Source organism: Lissotriton helveticus, chromosome 3_1 (genome assembly GCF_964261635.1).
Source record: "Lissotriton helveticus chromosome 3_1, aLisHel1.1, whole genome shotgun sequence".
NCBI classification, from domain to species: Eukaryota; Metazoa; Chordata; class Amphibia; order Caudata; family Salamandridae; genus Lissotriton; species Lissotriton helveticus.
In genome coordinates, this window is record NC_136061.1 from 94208600 (window position 1) to 94228741 (window position 20142).

General features: G+C 50.8%; 1 protein-coding gene across 4 annotated transcripts in view; it reads left to right on the forward strand.

Moving 5' to 3' along the window:
• The window catches only part of PAFAH1B1 (platelet activating factor acetylhydrolase 1b regulatory subunit 1), a 593618-nt gene that overhangs the window by 371001 nt on the left and 202475 nt on the right, over positions 1-20142 (forward strand). For all 4 annotated transcript variants that reach the window (XM_078679307.1, XM_078679308.1, XM_078679311.1 and 1 more), the window contains one exon: positions 13535-13763. In XM_078679307.1, the coding sequence (XP_078535433.1) occupies positions 13535-13763 (229 nt within the window). The remainder of the gene's footprint in view (positions 1-13534; positions 13764-20142) is intronic.

The window sequence follows — 20142 nt, forward strand, 5'->3', positions numbered from 1 at the left end:
ATCTTCTCATCCACCATCTTATTGCCAACCATCTACAGCTGGTTTCTCTCGCCAGGGAGGCCGCAAGCGAATGCCTCAACAAGGCCATGATTCAGGCAGAAAACAATGATCACGTCAGGATACCAGATCCTCTTCCCTCCCAGCCTGTGGGTGTGAAAATGCCCAATTATATACACCGGTGGAGCGAAATAACATGATGGTACAAAAGGGGGTGGTGCTGGACGGAGCATCTGAACCAATCAAACACTCACACCCAGTCAAAAGATCTGAGTTTAATCCATCACCGTTCTTTAGCCCACTCTGCCACCCCAGTTAAGACATGGCCATATGCAAATCAGTCTGACCCTGTGCCTCATGGGAACAGTCCAGCCCGAACTGCCAAGCCATGCCTTCCCTGGACCGGAAACAAGCTTCCTAGGACTGGTTTCTGGCATTTCAGCTGTCTTCAGCCAGGCTTGCTTGAATCCAGCGGCAAAGTGAACAAGGGACTCATGTCTGAGCATACCCTGCCAACTTATGTACAGCAAAATAACATATCATCGCTGGGTGTTGGACCTTGTCACCAACCATCAGCCCCTAGAATTCCTTTTGCGCACGCCAACTACTCCACCCAAGGGTTCCCCTCCCCTTGTCTTGACTTATTGGGAAAAGAAGTCTTAGCCGTGCTTGTCAAAGAAGCGATAGAGGCAGTGCCAACCACTCAAAAGGGAAAAGGTTTTTATTCTAGTTTTTTCCTAATAAAAAGAAATCGGGAGAATGGAGACAGATTCCGGACCTAAGGAATCTCAACAAGTTTCTCAATAAACAGATGTTCAGAATGGTAATGCTTTCTAATATCCTGGGCCGCTTAAACAGGGCGTTGGGTCTCACTCTAAACAAAGAGAAATCGTTGTTGCATCCAACTCAAGTAATATCCTATCTGAAAGAAACAGGTTAGTATTAGATTCCTTACCTTAGAATATCCCCAGGCATCAGTCTGGATCCGGAAACTTTTGCGTAGCAGTACCCCTGCGCGTCGGTAGGCGTCGTCTGCAGGCGTCCCCTGCGGCTCCGCGTCCGTCGTCGTGCGCCGTGATGACGTCGCTGGAGTATATAGACGCCGCCTCCGCGCGCTGACGTCAGTTCTTCTTTTTTCCGCGCCAGTTAGCGCAGATCCGAAGAGCAGTACTCCGGTCTTTTGACCAAAGTTTTTGATTTACTATCTACTCTTAAGGTGCCGGTAGGATGCCCGGTTTTAAGAATTGTGACGGGTGTGACCGCACGATGTCGGTCACGGACCACCACCGACTCTGCCTCCGGTGCCTGGGCCCGGACCACGACGTGGACTCCTGCGTCGACCGCCGGGCCTTGACGAGTAAGGTTAGACGGGAGCGGTCCCGCAAGCTACTCGAGCTCCGGGTGTCGGCCCCGCGTCGAGAGCGGTCCCGGTCCGGCCGGAGGTCGAGGGAGCGGTCGAGGGAGCGGTCTTGGAGCCGCCACGAGCGCTCCGGAAGTCGTCGCCATTCCTCTGGTTCCTCTGGTAAGAAACACAAGAAGTCGGGGGCGTCGTCATCGTACCCCCGACTCCCCACGACGCTCGCGCGATGCGGCCGGGGGTTCGGGTGGCCCCACCCCCGCGGCTCCGCGTGGGTCGCCGGCGCTGCCTGCTCCATACCTGGTCAAGGCGCGTCGCGCGAGGAGATAGAGGAACTCCTCATGGCCATGAGGGCACTGTCTCCTCCGACGGGGCCTACGGCGCCTGCGGGCCCGGTGGTCCCGTCCGGGGGCCCGAGCGGTTCGGGTGCTCCTGCCCCGACGCCGTCGGGTGCTCCGGCCCCGACGACGCCGCCGTCGGCTCCGGCGCCGCTGGGCCCTTCGGGGTCGACGCCGGCTGGTCCACCGGCCTCTCCGGCGCCGATTCCATCGGAGCAACCCATGGTGCCGCCTCCGCGCGGCGCCGGGGCCTCCAGCGCTGGCTCCGGCCGGCGTCGGGGCTCCGGCGCCGGCTCCGGGCGGCGCCACCCCCATTCCCTCTCCGACTCCGGACGCGGAGTCGGACCGGCCGAGTCCGACGCCGATGGGGCCCAGGGGTCCCGAGGAGCCGGTCTACATTGTTGACTCCGAATATGGGGAGGATGTAGAATACGGAGAGGGTTGGGAGGGGTCTGAGGACCCTCTGTCACGCGAGTGTCAGTATGACGTGGACTGGACAGGTGATTTGGGTGATGCCAGTGGTCTGGACGACTCTCCTAACCCTGGTTTTGTCTCGCCTCCTACAGTGGCCTCGGAGGCTGGGGCTGCTTATTCAGTGGTGTTGATGAGGGCTGCCAAGGCCTTACACCTTGAGCTCCCCGTCGCGGTCGTGAGGCCTAACATGCTCACCGAGGTCTTCAAACCGCAGGCATGCCCGCAGGAGCCTCTGCTGCCGTTTAACGAAGCCTTGACAGACGTTCTTTTGGGCACGTGGTCCAGGCCCGCTTCAGGTTCGCCTGTTGATAGGAACGTGGCCAGACGCCACCGTCCGTGTCCGGACGACCCCAAGTTCCTGTCCACCCATCCCACCCCTGAGAGTCTGGTGATCCAGGCCTCAACTTCGCAGACCGCATTCCCGTCGGCCCCGCCCGACCGGGAATCTAAGAGGTACGACCAGTATGGAAAGAAGGTCTTCTCGTCCCTGAGTTTGGGACTGCGGTCTTGCAACACCGCATGCCTCTTGGGCCGCTACACCCACTCTCTGTGGGATACGGTCGCGGAGTTGCTGCCTGAATGCCCGCAGGAGGTGCGGGCAAAGCTCGGCAAGGCTATGATTGAAGGCCGAGATGTAGCAAGATATTCCATCAGGTGTGGTCTTGATACGACCGACTCGCTGGGCAGAGCGATGTCCACGACGGTGGCGATTCGTCGCCACGCCTGGCTGAGATCCGCCAATTTTTCGGCAGATGTCCAAAATACTTTGATGGACATGCCGTTCGATGGCAGTCGCCTGTTTGGCGACAAGGCGGACCACGCGCTGGAGCGCTTCAAGGACTCCAGGGTCACGGCCAAGTCCTTGGGTCTTTCGACCCAGTGCCAGCAAACGGGTTCGTTTCGCTCCTTTCGTGGCCAAGGAAGGGGCGGTCCCACACGTGCTGCCAGCCACGCACCGCAGAACACTTCTCAACGCGGTGGCGGCCGTGGATTCCGCCGTGGAGGCGGTCGGGGACAACGGCGAGGTCAGACCACACCTCCCCCTGCAGCGACAGCCTCCAAATCCTCCTAGTCCGTGCTTTCAGGCCCATGTGACGCCAGTGGGTGGCAGGGTTCGCCATCACCACTCCCGCTGGCGCACTATCACATCGGACAGGTGGGTGCTGCAGCTTGTCCGAAGGGGCTACTCCCTCCCCTTCGAGACCACTCCTCCAGCCATGCCACCGCAAAACCACCGTGTGTCAGGGGACCACTTGACACTTCTGCAGGAGGAAGTTACGGCCCTCTTGGCCAAGGGGGCCATCGAGTGCGTTCCTGGGCCTGGGTAGGGTGTGGTTGCTATTCCCACTACTTTCTGGTACCCAAGAAGGACAAGGGGGGCCTGCGTCCTATCTTGGATCTACGGAACGTCAACGGCTTCCTCCGGAAGGAGAAGTTCAAGATGTTGACTTTGGCTCAGGTCTTGGCTGCTCTAGACCCGCAAGACTGGATGGTGGCGTTGGACTTGCAGGATGCGTATTTTCACATCCCCGTCCTGCCGGCCCACCGGCGTTACCTGCGGTTCACGGTAGGCCAAGAGCACTTTCAGTTTGTCGTGCTCCCATTCGGCCTTACCAGCGCCCCACGGGTGTTCACGAAAGTGATGGCGGTGGTCGCAGCTCATCTGCGCCGGTTAGGGGTTTCAGTCGTCCCCTACCTCGACGACTGGTTGTTGAAGGCGGGCTCGCCCCAGACAGTCGTCCACCACCTTCAGATGACGGCAGACCTCCTGCACGAGCTGGGGTTTTCCATCAATGTGCCGAAATCACACCTGTGTCCCTCTCAAAAGCTCCTTTTCATCGGAGCGGTTCTCGACTCGGCGCAGTTTCGGGTTTATCCTCCGGAACGGCGGGTCCGGGATATTCAGGCTCTGATTCCCATCTTTCAGCCGTTATCCCGGGTCTCGGTCAGGTTGACGCTGCGGCTTCTGGGGCTGATGGCCTCCTGCATCCTTCTGGTGCATCACGCCAGGTGGCGGATGCGGGCTCTGCAGTGGGACCTGAAGTTTCAGTGGGCCCAGCATCACGGCAACCTATCCGACCATGTCCTGATCTCGGAGGGCACTGCGAGACAGTTGCAGTGGTGGCTTACGGACCGCGATTGGATCAGAGGCAGATCCCTCTCCCTTCCCCAACCGGAGCACGTAGTTGTGACGGACGCGTCCCTCCAGGGCTGGGGAGGCCACTTGGGAGAGGTGGAGATCAGAGGCATCTGGTCTCCGGCGGAGTCCCGGCTCCATATTAACATGTTGGAGCTGCGGGCGATTCGCCTAGCACTGAAGGCATTCCTCCCCTTTGTCAACGGGAGTGTAGTGCAGGTGTTCACGGACAACACCACCGCCATGTGGTACTGCAACAAGCAGGGCGGAGTGGGGTCGTGGACCCTTTGCCAGGAGGCCCTGCGTCTCTGGCAATGGCTGGAACGTCAGGGCGTGACTCTGACGGTTCAACACCTGGCAGGTTCTCTGAACGCCAGGGCGGACGAACTCAGCCGTCGGTGCTCGGTGGATCACGAATGGCGTCTGAACTCGGACGTGGCGAAAGGCCTCTTTCTGCAATGGGGAGAGCCTTGGTTAGATCTATTCGCCACAGAAGAGAACGCGCAATGTCATCAGTTCTGCGCGTTGGAGTTTCCAAGACGGCACTCGCACGGCGACGCCTTTCGGCGCGAGTGGAGCTGCGGTCTGTTGTACGCCTTTCCGCCTATACCACTTCTGCCCAGAGTGCTGAAGATCAGGCGCGACCGGGCCCAAGTTATCCTTGTGGCTCCGGACTGGGCTCGAAGGTACTGGTATCCCGAGCTACTCAGCATGTCAGTCGGTCCCTCGATCCGCCTGCCCCTTCAGGAGGACCTTCTGTCGCAGCAGCAGGGGACGGTCTTCCACCCGAACCTGTCCAGTCTCCACCTCCATGCGTGGAGATTGAGCGGCGACAGTTGAGGCCATTTGACTTGCCTCCTGAAGTCTGTGATGTGATTCTGGCAGCCAGGCGTCCCTCCACAAAGTCGGTATACGCCTGCCGGTGGAACAGATTTGTGGCATGGTGCACAGCAAAGGCTGTGGATCCCCTTTCTGCCCCTCTCTCCGAGGTTCTCCTCTTTCTTCTCTCTCTTGCCCAGCAGGGCTCTGCTCTGGGCATTATCAAGGGCTACCTTTCTGCCCTTTCAGCCTTCTTAAGGCTACCCGATCAGCCATCTTTGTTCAAGTCCCCTATTGTAACGAGATTCTTGAAGGGCATCACGCACATGTATCCACCTGTTCCGTTCGTGATGCCTCAGTGGGACTTGAACCTGGTTCTGACTTTCTTGATGTGCGCTCCCTTTGAGCCGCTTCATTCCTGTCCTCTCCGTCTTCTGACTTTAAAGACGGCCTTCCTAGTTGCCATCACCTCTGCCAGGAGAGTGAGTGAGCTCCAGGCTCTTTCTGTACAACCTCCTTTCTTGTCCATTCATCCAGACAAGGTGGTTCTTAGAACTAGACCTTCTTTCCTGCCCAAAGTGGTTTCTGCTTTTCACATCGGGCAGTCCATCACCTTACCCTCCTTCTTCCCGCCTCCGCATCCTTCAAAGGATGAAGAGCGGCTCCATCGTCTGGACCCAAAACTTGCGCTTTCATTTTATATGGATCGCACACGCCAGTTCCGGGTGGATGACCAACTGTTTGTTGGCTACGTGGGTGCGAAGAAGGGAAGGGCGGTGCATAAACGAACCATCTCTCGGGTCGTCCTGTGCATCAAAGCGTGTTACTCTTTAGCTCGGAAGGAGCCTCCTGTTGGGCTGAGAGCCCATTCCACTCGGGCCACGGCGGCTACCACTGCCCTGGGCCGGGGAGTCCCCTTGCAGGACATTTGTCAGGCAGCTACGTGGGCCTCGCTGCACACGTTTGCAAGGCACTACTGCCTGGACAGTCAAGTCCGGAGGGATGGCTTCTTTGGCCGTTCTGTCCTCCAGGACTTTCTGGTGTAGGCTGTATTGGTTCGCAGACCCACCTCCGGGGTTGGTATTGCTGGGGTATCTATTCTAAGGTAAGGAATCTAATACTAACCTGTTTCTTTCAGATGAACAAGTTACTTACCTTCGGTAACGATATATCTGTAAGAAACAGTAGTTAGTATTAGATTCCTTACCGCCCCGCCCATCCTCCCTGTTCTGCGAACTGATACATAGGGTTAAGGTCATCCCCTTCAGGGCCCTAGTTTCGCATGGCACCAGTGTTGGTTCTTACATGGCTCTGCGTGTTCTGGCGCGGAAAAGCTGTGTGCAAAGAACTGACGTCAGCGCGCGGAGGCGGCGTCTATATACTCCAGCGACGTCATCACGGCGCACGACGCCGACGACGGACGCGGAGCCGCAGGGGACGCCTGCAGACGACGCCTACCGACGCGCAGGGGTACTGCTACGCAAAAGTTTCCGGATCCAGACTGACGCCTTGGGATATTCTAAGGTAAGGAATCTAATACTAACTACTGTTTCTTACAGATATATCGTTACCGAAGGTAAGTAACTTGTTCTTCTGGGAGCGTCAATAGATACCATCCAATACAAAGCGTTCCTATCTCAAGAAAGACCGTTACGCCTGCAAATGCCTGCAAATACCATGTAAAAAAAGGGTCAGTTTCTGTACGAGTCGCTCCTGGGGATATGCTCTTCAGCAATTAATCTGGTGCCACTAGCCAGACTAAAGATGAGACCTCTTTAAGGAGAAACTGTAAAAACGGTGGCAACAGGCTTCAGGATCCTTCGAGGATGTAATTCGAATCACACCGCAGATGGTAAAAGCACTACAGTGGTGGTGTCGGGCAGCAAATCTGTATAGGGCCTTACTTTTCAACAGATCATTCCAGATTTCATAATAACAACGGACGCATCCATAGAGGGCTGGGGAGGTCACCTGCAAGACTTACAAATTCAGGCCAAATGGTCTTTGGTGCAGATAAATCTGCACATCAACAGCTTAGAACTCAAAGCCATATTCCGATCTCTTCCAGCTTTCCTGCCGAGAATTGCAGGCTCCTCCGTTCTGGTTCGTACAGACAATACGACCAGCATGTACCATGTCAACAAACAGAGGAATTATGGGAATGGACTACACAGCATGGGATCTCTTTAAAGGTCGAACATGTTGGAGGTCTGCACAATACTCTGGCAGACACTTTAAGCAGTTCTCAGACCAGTTGCCACAAGTGGGAGCTCGAACAATCCCAGCTAGACCAGGTATTTTGAAAGTGGGTAAAACCAGTGTTTGACCTCTTTGCAACGGAGGAGGAGAACGCCAAATGTCAGTAGTATGCCAGCAGATTCCCTCTACCAGGGTCAAGGGGGAATGCCCTGTTAATGCGATGGTCAGGGATATGTGCTTACGCTTTTCACCCATCCGTTAATTCCCAGGGTATTAACCAACAGGAAATCTGAAGGCTGTCGTCAATAGTGCCCCCATGGCCGACAGTACTGGTTCTCAGAATAACTCCTACTGTCTGAGTCGAAGCCCATTTGCATGCAGCCATCTCAAACTCTGTTATCGAGGGACAAGGGCCAAGTGAATTATCCAGACTCTTCCTCTCTTCAGTGTAGAGTGCCTGGAAGTTATTGCCAAATCCCAAGCATACAGCACTATCAAGACATATCGTTTAAAATGGAAGCTATTTTGTTACTGGTGCAAACAAAATAACCTTCACCCACTCCAAGCTCCTGCTGAACAGATGTTGCCATATCTCCTCACTCTGGCTAAATCAGGTCTCACTAGGCTTCAATTTCCCGTTTTAGAAAGTCTCCTCCAGCTCCTTCTCTCTGTGAATCTATTCTTATAAAGCAGATCATGAGTGGTATCTTCTGCGCAGATCCCCCGGTATGTGCGCCTCCTCCGGAATGGAAGCTTAATTTAGTCCTGGCACAGTTGATGCGCCAACCGTTTGTACCAATTCACAAAGCAGAGCTCAAGTTTCTCACATGGAAGGTAGCCCTCCTACTGACTCTTGCATTTGCAAGTAGAATCAGCGAAATACAAGCCTTTGCAACAAAGGAACCTTTTCTACATTTCACTGAAAACTATGTAGCTCTGCGAACAAACCTGACTTTTATTCCAAAGGTACCGACCGTTTCACTTCAATGAACCGCAGATATTACAATCTTTCTTTTCGAATCCATCTAGTCCAACAGAACGGGCTCTGCATATGTTGGATATTAAGAGATTTTTAAAGTTCTACCTACACAAGACAAAGGAGATGAGGAAAATAGATCAGTTACTGGTCGCCTACAGACCCGGAAAGCCAGGAACAGCAGTATCTAAGGCCACGGTCGCCAGGTGGGTCTCTTCTGCGGTCCAGTTCTTTAACGTAAAGGCTAACAAACCTCTGACAACAAGGACTAAAGCATGCTCCACCAGAGCAGTTTATGCATCAGCAGTTATGTTTGCTACAGTGGCATTGGACAAGATATGCCGTGCTGCGACTTGGAACAGTGTCCACACTTTCACAAAACATTACTGTCTACAATCTATACAGCGTGAGGATGCAGCTGTTGGCCAAGCAGTACTGCGTCATCTCTTCAATTAAGGTCAGCCTGTTTGAGATCAGAGGCGCTCTTCTTTTATATTACTCAAGGTGTATGCATATTTAGATAATGTATAGACAGGTAGATATGTATCTGTATTTGATTATTATTAATGTGAATCGTGGTATAGCTTTGAAGGTTTTGCACAGCCATAGTTTTACTATTTTATCCTGCTAGAATGTTTCAGTGCATGCATCTTAAACAGTACATTGGATAATTCTTGAAAATGTTTACTGTTATATGTCTATATATTTTGGAGTTAAATGTCTCCCACCTTCCTCTAACAACAGTACAATTTAGGGTACTGCTTGCTATTCTGATTCAGGCATTTAAATCTTTGAAAGATACCCCAAATACTTGATAAGTAAATAGGTTACTTACCTGAAACTATGGTTATCCAGTATTGGTATCTTTCATACATTCACATGCAACCCACCACCCTCCCTGTGGAGGCAGTTCTCTTTAATCTTTCCTTAGTACTTGTGCTTAGAAAATCTGAGGAGAACTTGCCTCTGCTGGAAGTGTTCTAGAGGGTGATAACATCTGGATGCCAACATTTGGTCCTTAAAAAAAAAAAAGACATTGATAGGCTACTATTTAGATGGTCTTAGGCCATTATAGCCTATGAAGTGTTTGAAGCACTGCTTGAATATTTTACCGTGGGACTCCCATCTCGACAACGGGGAATGATTCAGGCAGGTGATAGGATACCAATACTGGATTACCGTAGTTACAGGTAAGTAACTTATTTTCATCGTACTACTACCTACTGTTCGTTCCCTAACATTCTGCCAGGAATCCCCTATTCGATGATCCACCATTATTACCTGAAGGGAAAGAATAAAGGTCCCGTCGTGGTCACGAGTTAAGCATCCCTCCTTGCAGAGGGGTCAGAAAACAGCAGAGCTGAGGCTTCAGCATGTAGTGACCTCGCAATGACCGCAAGTGCTCCTCTGCTAAAACCTGGAAATGCTTGTTTATAACAAAAAGCATCCTTGCTGCAAGCTGAGACTTTTAGGTAGACCGCCATTGTTTATGTTCTGTAGATAGCTGTGTCACTGTATGGAAGAACAACAAATAACCACATTTGCACAATGTATGTTCAGACCTTGTACAGGATTTTCAAGGTGTTTGGATAATGTTCTAAGTGTAATTTGTAAGCAATGTAGTTTCAGAGAAACTAATTCTAAATTGTCACGCACACAAATACTTGTTAAAACTCATTGTGTGAAAGAGAAGGCAATTTAGGAAATGTGTAAATGTTTTGAAAGGTAGCGCTTCTCCCCGGGCCTAACTAAGACACATGTCGCTATAGGAGTGTGAGAAGTTGGCCTGATGTGCAGTGCTCACTATTCTAGTGATCACTATATATCAGTCCAAACAACCCTTATTGATGATTGGTTGTAAGTCAACCTTATAGACCAGCTATCCTAGTAGCATGGATACGAGCAGTCTAAGGCTAAGACTCTAGAGGGCGTGTTAAGCCAGCTGTTTTACCATCACATTACCCCTTGAACACCCAGTGAAAGGACACCACACAAGTGTTATGAAAATAAACAATGTATTTATTAGAATCACAACAACCCTGTACTCTTTATGAGGACAGGGTGCTAAGCACACAACAAAACTCTTATGAAAATACTTAAGTTAGCACGGTATACACAAATGCCCGAGGGGCACGAAAAACCATATACTTTAAAAGTGGAATGCGAAATTACTAGCAGGTAAGTACAGTACTAATAGGCTTTGGAATCGCTAGGACTTGACTAGGGAATAGTTAGATTACTTCTAGGAGGCCTAGGGGACTCGGGTGCAGAGTGTGCACTCTCACGCGGGATGCGGGACAAAGTCTATGGAAGCTAGTAATGCTAAAGTTAGTGTTCACGGGCGAACCCGACCTGGTAGGGAGAAAACGACAGTGGATCCTGACCCTTGAATAGTGAGGCTATGCTGGGACACCGAAGTGCCGAAGTTACCTAGCCCAGGGGCTGCAGCTGCATAGGTCTGAAAAGACGTCGGGAATCTCGTTGCCGGACCAGGAGCCTGGAAGAAGGAAGTTGCTGGCAGGCGACCAGTGAAGGAAAGTTCGATGGATCCAAGCCTGGATCAAGGAAGAAGGAAACCTGAAAGCAGAGGGGACCAAGTTCTTGAATCACTAGCTAGTGATTAAGTGGGCACCAGGATGGCACCGGGCGAAGTCACCGCAGTCAGGTGAGTGGGCGCTGCTGGGCTCTGCAGTCTCTCGGACCAGGAGGCGTTGTCGGCGACCAGGATGGAGGTGCGAGCTGTCCCACGAAGGTTCTTGCTGTCGACGTCGCTGGACCCAGGATTGGGCAACAAGTCTTGGCAAATGCAAGGCCCACGCGGTGGACCTAAAATGGCGTCTTAGCCGGACCAGGAGGGTCCAGGGTACTTCTCCGATGGAGGGAAGCAAGGGCCAGTCTGGAGCAACCAGACTAGCAGCAGTGTTGTCGTCGGGCGTCGTTCGGAAGGCCACAAGCCAGCGGGCTAGTAGCCAAACAACGCGGTGAGCAGCAGAAAGCAGAAGGGCCCCACGCTGATCGTGGAGATGCTGGGGGGCTGCTCTTCGGTGCTGGAGCTGCTCAGGGTGGGGGCTTCTCGGACCCCAAAGCACTCACCAGGAAATTACTCGGTGGGCTTGCTGTGCAGAAGTCGTGCAGTCTTGGCGATGGCCGGTCCCTCGAGGTCTCGTCGCACCCACGGTTCTCAGCTGTGCTGTAGAGGTGGGTAGAGGTCAGAGGTGCCAGGGAAGCCGGGTCTCGTCGAGCTGGGCAGTCGGATTCCGGAGGAAGGACGTGCAGCAGACCGCAGTGTTCTTAGATGGTGCCTGCGGATGCAGGGTGACTACTCCTTAGCCACAAGGGAGAATCTTGAGGAAGAAATCGTGAAGTCCTTTCGTGGAAAGTGGTATCTTGATTCCAAAGATGATCTGATTTGGAAGGGGGCCAGTCCCTACCTTTATCTGGGAAAAGGGGGCTGGCACGCGACTAGGTCCTGCCCTATGGGTGGGACCAGGAGGGGGGTGGTTACACCCACTTCCTTGGCGGCTTTTCCCCAGCACAGGGTCTGGAGTGTCCCTGGAACTGGTTCAAGCCAGCCTATGCACAGTGAGCACCGGGGTGCCACGTGCAGTCACCTTCCTCTGAAGCCCTGCCTACCTACAATACACAAAACCCTGTCTGGGACGGTGCTGGCACCGCCCCTGGCAGGAAACCCTTTGTCCTTATCTCCTGCTCTGGGAGGACTCCCAGCAGCAGGAGGGCAGACTTGTGTCTCGGTGGCAGCATCCATTTTGTGGAGCTGAGGCTCTGTTTGACTTTAACCGGGTTTAGGGGTTACATGCATGTCGTGTCCCTCTAGAAGGGTGGAATGCTAACCCCGTCGCCAGAATTGGCGAGGGGTTAGTATTCCAAGTCGTATGACACCTTACTCGACATGTTTTGATAAAGCGACACCAGAGTTGGCATTTAACCGCGAGGATTATAATGCACTTAAGAGTATATGGTATGCGATATCATGGAAACGGCTAAGGGATAGATCCCGAAAGCCGCAGACAGGCTCAGCTCATGCCAGAGCACCATCTCACACGATTCCAAGCACTCTGCCTTCAGGATTGTTAAGGCCTGCCATAGGAGTGACTGATAGGAGATCTGTGTGTCCATTTTAGGGTTAGATATAGGTATACTATATCTAAAGCAAAGGGTGAGTACACCACCTTGCCCCAGCTGTCGTGCAGCCAGTTGTGTCAGTTTTAGTTAGTCAATCCAGGGGTGGCATAATACATGCTTCAGCCCCTGGGAGACTTCTGGGTGCACCTCAGCCCTGGGTACAGGGACTTGGAGAGGGCCCAGTGCCAATTCAGTACCTGAGTACAATTTGGATAGAGAGAACAGCTAGGCTGTGGGTCTGATTAGCAGGCCCACAGCCAGGGAAAGTCGTAAACCAGTGCAGCAAAAAGCAAAAATCTGGGTGATCATAGGATTGCAGACCCTACTCTCCTACAAGGAGTAAAATGCAATTACCTCTTAAACATTGCCGCCACATAGTTGTACAAGAGTGTCTTAATATTTAGTTGGTGAGAGTATGCACTGTGATAATTTCTTGAATTCATCCTAAGGATGTCTGAAGTGCTGGTGAAGGACAGAGTGGTAATAATCAGTGTTGAAATACATTTTGTGAAAATATAGGGTGCACTATGGTACAACCTTTTTTCCCAGTGGAGGTAATTGTCAAATTAATACATTTAGCAAAATGAATACATTTGGGGATTAATAAGTAAGCCAAGTGTGAATATGTAAAAAGACATCTGATCTTGACTGAGTCTGAGGATGGTTAGGCTAACAGTCATACTTTCAACTAAAGGACTATCTTTGTGAATTCTCTCATAATTCACCCTGCATAGGTATCGCAATTTAGACTCCTTGCATTTATTGCTGTTCATCTTGTGTTTCTCTGTGTTGTTGTATTCACTTTTTTTGCAAACTCCTCAGTTGCTTATTTTATGTTGCTTGCTTTGTACTCTCTTGCGCTTACATTGTTACATTAATACCGTAGCCGACCTTGCACACAAACATTAAAATAGCCTTCAAAACTCCTCTCCTCCGTAGCTCTTCTGTGACTCCCTTTCCTTAATATTACGCATTATCCACTAGGATTCTCTATCTTGTGCTACTTTATCTTTTGTAGTTGAGTCCTTATCATAAAGAAAACTACTAAAATTAGAAGTGTTATTGCTTATGCCTTTTTATGATTGTTTTCATAGTTACTGTGTGAAAACGTTCACGGGACACAGGGAATGGGTGCGCATGGTTCGGCCTAATCAAGATGGCACTCTCATAGCCAGCTGTTCCAATGACCAGACGGTGCGAGTTTGGGTTGTAGCGACGAAGGAGTGCAAAGCTGAGCTCAGAGAACATGAGCATGTCGTAGAATGCATTTCCTGGGCACCAGAAAGTTCTTATCCCACTATCTTGGATGCCACCGGATCAGAGGTATTGTATATTCAATATGTTTGCACATACGTAATTTTGAAAAGTAATACTCCTGCATACTGGGATGAATAAAAACAGTTAATGCTCGTAAACCGTTCTTTAGTCGTGAATTTGAAAATAAGCATTCAGTAAACTCAGTTTTTTTTTACCTGTATTTCTGGGAAATTAAAATCTGTGTACCTTTTAATATTATATACAATACAATTCCATAGTTAACTATCAAGAATATGACTATTTCAAATAGGACTACAATAAATACAACATACTCGTGTGTATTATTCTTTAAGGAAAGCAATATGCACAGCTAATTGCTTGTGTGTCCCATTAAAACTAGTTTTTTAAACCTTTCCTTTGCAATCTAATTACCAGGTACGCTATAGAAATATAAAGTAATTGAATCAGGTGTGCCAATCATGCAGAATAATTTGCTGGGCTACATATCTGTATGCCCCAAAAATATGCAGTTTTCGTAATTTGGCCTTCCAGTATAACTTAGTTGGGCGTATATTCTAAAGACGCATTGTGTGCGGAAGGTGTGTAGTTAAAACTGGAATAATTTAGCAATATGTGCAAGTAAGAAAAATTCTCAAAAAACATTCTAGGGTGCAATTCCAACTGTTTGACTATTTGTAAGCCAAGAGCCCTAGTTTCTGCCACTAACTGCATTTGATGAGACATAGGTTGACACCATTGGTTCTCCCAGTGTAGACAGGAAAAAGTTCTTATAGGTTTTCTAATGTAAGTAAACTCTTAGTAAAATAGCTTTTTAGCTTCTACAATAGATACACTGATGATTTTACATCCAGTAGTTTTAAATAGCTGTTAACAGGGACATAGTTACCTCTACACCATGGTGTATGTGAGAAGTTGGCCTGGCATATGCTGTCCACTATTCCAGTGGGCACCTTGCACCAGTCCAAACGACCCTTATTGATAGGTTTAAGACAACCTTTATAGAAAGCTATCCTAGTGGTAGCTGTGGAGAGCAGCCTTCAGGCTGAGTCTTGAAGCAACATAAAGCAGCTTTTTTTTACCAGTCTATAATCTCTTGAATGACCAAATGAAAGCAGAACCACGCCAGGTGTGTGTATATATATATATATATATATATATATATATATATATATATATATATATATATATATATATATATATAATATATATATATAATATGTATTTATTCTAAACACACCCCTCTAGTCTCTTTGAGGCTAGAGGAAAAAGTACAATACAGGAACTTAGAAAGCACACAGTAAATTAGCACAGTATGCTTTCTGATGGATACATCTGCCAGTGGATTCCTCACCTTGTGAATATCCCCTTGCGTCAGCAACATTCGAAAACTTTTTGTAGCTTCGCGCCGATGTGTACGACGTCACAGAGGCACGACACCGCGCGTGACTCCACTGACGTCACCGACTCCATATTAGGCCCACGCCGGCGTGATGACATCGTTCCCTTTTATCCGCGTCAACGCTAACGGTTTCTAGGGATCCTCTGTAGCTGTTGGTAACTTTGTTACTGTTTGTTTCATTTCGGTGTCCTTTTGCTTCTTTGTGTCGAGATGTCCACGAAGAGGACTGGATTCAAGCCCTGCGGAGAGTGCGGCAAGATGATGTCCCGGATCCACACGAGTGCTGCGTTTGGTGTTCGAGTTCGGACCATGACGTTGAGGAATGTTCATCCTGTAAGAAAATGAATCCTAAGGCTCTCCGTGAGAGGGAGGCGAAACTCCTTGTTGCAAAGTTGAAGAGCAGGAAGTAAAGAAGAGGTCGAGGTCACGGACTTGTCGGTCGAGGTCTCGCTCGAAGTCGCGCTCGAGGTCATCTTCGATGCATGCTTCAAAGTCATCGAGGAAGAAGCACAAGAAGAGATCTCATGAGTCTCGTCCTCACTCTGGGACGGACTCAAGACCGAAGTCGCAGACGAAGTTGCTTCGCAAGGATGTGGAGGTTCAAGTCTCCGAAGGTGAGGCTTCGCCTGTGAATTCGCCTGTTCATTCACCGAAGCCGATGTCTTATCCTTCTCCGGCTCTGACTCATTCTTCTGACCAGGAGGGTGAGGGAGAAGAAGAAGATGGAGGAGAAGAGGAGGCTCCGTTGCCTGCGGGTTGGTCGACCACGGTGCATCAGCCTGAGGTGGAGGCCGAAGTCTAGAAGACTCAGCTCCCTCGAGAGCAGCCTGTGGGCTCTTATCCAGCTTTTCCTGCTCCAGGTCAGGATCCTACTCAGTTCCTGAATGCTATGTGTGGAGTGTATTCAAGAGCTATGTACCCTTCTGGTGCACCGGTTGGTCCCACGGGTCAATTAGCATACAATCTGGGTATCCCCCAGACTTACGCTCCTGCGCCTTTTATGCCATTTATGCCGGCTCCGACGCCGCCTTTGCTTTTCTCGGCGCCACCGAAGCCTTCGACGCCAAGACCTTCGCACCGACACCCTCGAAGCCGAATCCGATCCGACCTCGTGTTCAGCGGTCTGGTCCAACAGCTTCGGGCTCGACGCTGACTCCGGAGTCGATTCTGGATCCGTCGACTTCATTCATGAAGGAGTGGTCGAGGCGTGAGGCACAGAGACTTCTGGAAGAGCAGAGGTACCGTGAGGCAGAAATGGAAGAGGGTGAGCTGAGGATTCAGAAGATCTTTTCGATGATCTGAGAGGCGCTAGTGGTCTTGAACTGTCCCCTGATTAGGATTTGGCCTCTTTTTCTGACGCCCCTTCTAAGGATGTGACACCTTATCACGTGGTTATAAGGAAGGCTGCAGACTTGTTAAATTTAACACATCCTACTGCAGAGTATAAAGCTAATATACTGACCGGAAGTCCTTCATTCGCCTACCTCTGTGGTCGAGCCTACCTCTGTGGTCGAGCCTATGCTCCCTTTCAATGATGCTTTGGCGGAGCCTATATCTGAGGTTTGGAAAAGATCGCTTACAGCCCCTGCTGTTTCAAGGCCGGTTGCAAGAAGGTACAGTGTGGCGCCTGGTGACCCGGACTTTTTATCCACACACCCCTTGCCAGAGAGCTTGGTTGTGCAGGCGGCCTGCTCGAAAAAATCTGCGGGCACTTTTCCACAGGTTCCTGGGGATACGGAATCAAAGAAGCAGGACCAGGCTGCTAAAGTCTTTTCCTCGGCAAGCATGGCGCTCAAATCGACTAATGCTACTTGACTCATGGGACGCTATATCCATGCGTTGATGGATTCAGTCAAACAGCTGGTTCCAAAGCTTCCTTAGGAGGATAGGAAGGATTTTCAAGAGGTGATTGTTGACAATCAGGCTGTCGCTAGACAGGTCATTCAGAGTGGTCTGGACACTGCTGACTCGGTGGCATGAGTGATGGGTTCTTCAGTGGCCACAAGAAGAGCGGCATGGCTTAAATCCTCTGAATTCTCTGCGGATGTCCAAGCTGCCATGATGGATTTGCCCTTTGATGGGTCAGGATTGTTTGGAAAGAAGGCTGATGCTGCTTTAGAAAGGTTTAAGGACAGCAGAGCAACAGCGAGATCTTTGGGCCTACAGTCCAGAGGTACTGCGGTGAAGAGGTTCAGAGGTTTTGGCAGGTCTTTCTTTCGGACCTACAGGCAGCCACAACAGCAGCAGCAAAATACGCTGTGCAAGTCATACAGAGGCAGGCAAAGAGCTCGTCCTAGGGGTCATCAGGCCTCCTCCTCTACCTCTTCCCAAACCCTGCCACCACAGCAAAGCAGCCCTAGATCCGCCATTCCGGATCATGTGAGCCCAGTGGGGGGCCGGTTTACCCATTTTCTATGAGATTGGGAATTGATTACATCGGATCTTTAGGTTCTCAATCTCGTGGAGAAATGGGTATGCTCTTCCCTTTCGGGAATTTCCCCCAATTACCCTCCTTGCCAAGGTTTTTGTGCGGAGGACCACCTGCTGCTCTTGCAGGAAGAAGTCCTGGCTCTGTTAAGAAAGGGTGCGATAGTTAGTTCCAGAGCAGGAGAGGGGTCAGGGGTGCTACTCCCGGTATTTCCTGATCCCAAAAAAGGATGGCAGGCTTCGTCCAATCCTGGATCTCAGGATCTTGAACCTTTACCTTAAGCAGGTGAAGTTCAAGATGCTCACCCTTGCGCAAGTTCTTCAAGCGCTGCTGGCACAAGACTGGATGGTGTCTATCGACTTGCAGGATGCGTATTTCCACATTCCTATTCTGAAGTCGCACAGGAAGTATCTGTGTTTTACGGTGGGGTCGCAACACTACCAGTTTTTGGTCCTTCCGTTTGGTCGTACTACTGCGCCTCGAGTCTTCACCAAGTTGATGGCAGTAGTGGCTGCACATCTCAGAAGGTCAGGGGTTCCGGTATTCCCTTATCTGGACGATTGGCTGATCAAAGCGGAATCTCCAGAGAAAGTGCTCCATCATCTGCAAGTCACAACTCGGTTGTTGTACAGGTTGGGTTTTTCAATAAATGTACCCAAATCTCAACTGGTGCCCTCCCAGCGCAACCTGTTCATAGGTGCAGTACTGGATACTACTGTATGTCGGGCATTCCCGACATACAGGAAATTATTCCTTTATTTCACAATGGAACTGTCGTTCCAGTCCTGAAGGTCCTTCGTCTGCTCGGTCTGATGGCTTCCTGCATTTTGTTGGTCAACCATGCACGCTGGCATATGAGGGCACTCCAGTGGTGCCTCCGCAGGCAGTGGTTTCAACACAACGGAGATCTCGGGGAGTCCATCAGGGTCGCCAGAGAAACTGCAGCGGATCTGTCTTGGTGGAGTGTGGAGGGCAATCTGTCTCAAGGAAAGCCTTTCCAACTTCCTCCAGCGGTGGCCACAGTGATACGGATGCGTCCACTCTACGGTGGGGTGCTCATATGGGGGATCTGGAGATCAAGGGTCTTTTGTCTCCAGAGGAAAGGTTGCTTCACGTCAACCTTCTGGAATTGCGGGTGATACGTCTGGCGCTCAAGGCCTTCCTCCCCTTCCTTCGCGGGCGGTCGGTTCAGGTCCTGACGGACAACACCACCGCGATGTGGTATGTAAACAAGCAGGGAGGAGTAGGGTCGCAGTGTCTCTGCAGAGAGGCTCTGCATCTCTGGTCCTGGGTTCAGGATCATCAGATTTGTCTGATGGCAAATCATCTGGCCGGAGTTCTGAACGTGCGTGCAGACAGTCTCAGTCGGCAGTTCTCAGACGACCACGAGTGTAGGCTTCATCCGGAGGTAGTTCGTCACGTCTTTCGGACGTGGGGGACGCGTTTCAGTTGAGTTGGGACTCCCAACTCCTTTACGCTTTTCCTCCCATACCCTTGATTCCTCGGGTTCTGAGGAAGCTTCGCCAAGACCGGGCCCAAGTTATTTTGGTCGCCCCGGATTGGCCAAGAAGGGTGTGTTACACAGATCTTCTCCACCTCTCCTCGTGCCTGCCGTTCCGTCTCCCTTTCAGGGCAGATCTCCTCTCCCAGATGGAGGGGCAGGTTCTACACCCTCACCTCCAGACCTTACACCTTCATGCCTGGAGATTGAGTGGGGCAACCTGAATTCATTTTCTCGCCCACATGATGTGGTGGATGTCATTCTATCGGCCAGGCGTGACTCCACTAAGTCAATCTATTCTTACAGATGGTCTAAATTTGTGTCTTGGTGTGGGGAGAAGTCCATTGATCCTTTGAGGGCTCGTTTGTCAGATATACTCCTATTTGCTCTTTCTTTAGCGCAGCAAGGTTTTGCTGTGGCTACAGTGAAAGGTTATCTTTCGGGTTTGTCAGCATTTCTCTGCCTGCCGGATCAACCGTCCTTATTTAACCTCTTCCATGCTGCCGTCGGCCGCACTACCTCGCTGGTGCTGCCGTCGGCCAATGGCCGACGCGGCCCCGCCCGCACTTCCGCAAAATCGGCGACGCAGCCGAGGGGTTAAATCTCCTATTGTGTTAAGATTTCTGAAGGGCCTTACAAATAAATTTCCCCCTAATCCTTTTATTGTGCCTCAAGGGGACTGGAATCTGCTGCTTACTTTTCTAATGGGTTCCCCTTTCGAACCTCTACATAATTGTCCCTTGAGGTTGTTGTCTTTTAAGACGGTTTTCCTAGTTGCAATTACCTCAGTAAGGAGAGTAAGTGAGCTTCAAGCTCTTATTTCAAAGCCCCCATTCTTGACCATTCATGCTGAACGAATGGTTCTTAGGACCAGGGCTGCTTTTCTGCCTAAGGTGGTAACTCCCTTCCATCTAGGACAGTCCATTACCCTTCCTACCTTCTATCCTCCCTCTCACCCTTCCAAGGAGGAGGAGCGGCTTCACCGTCTGGACCCTAAGAGGGCGGTGAGCTTTTATCTTGATTGAACTAAGGACTATCGAGTTGATGACCAGCTGTTTGTTGGATTTGCTGGTTGAGGAAAAGGAAGAACTGTGCA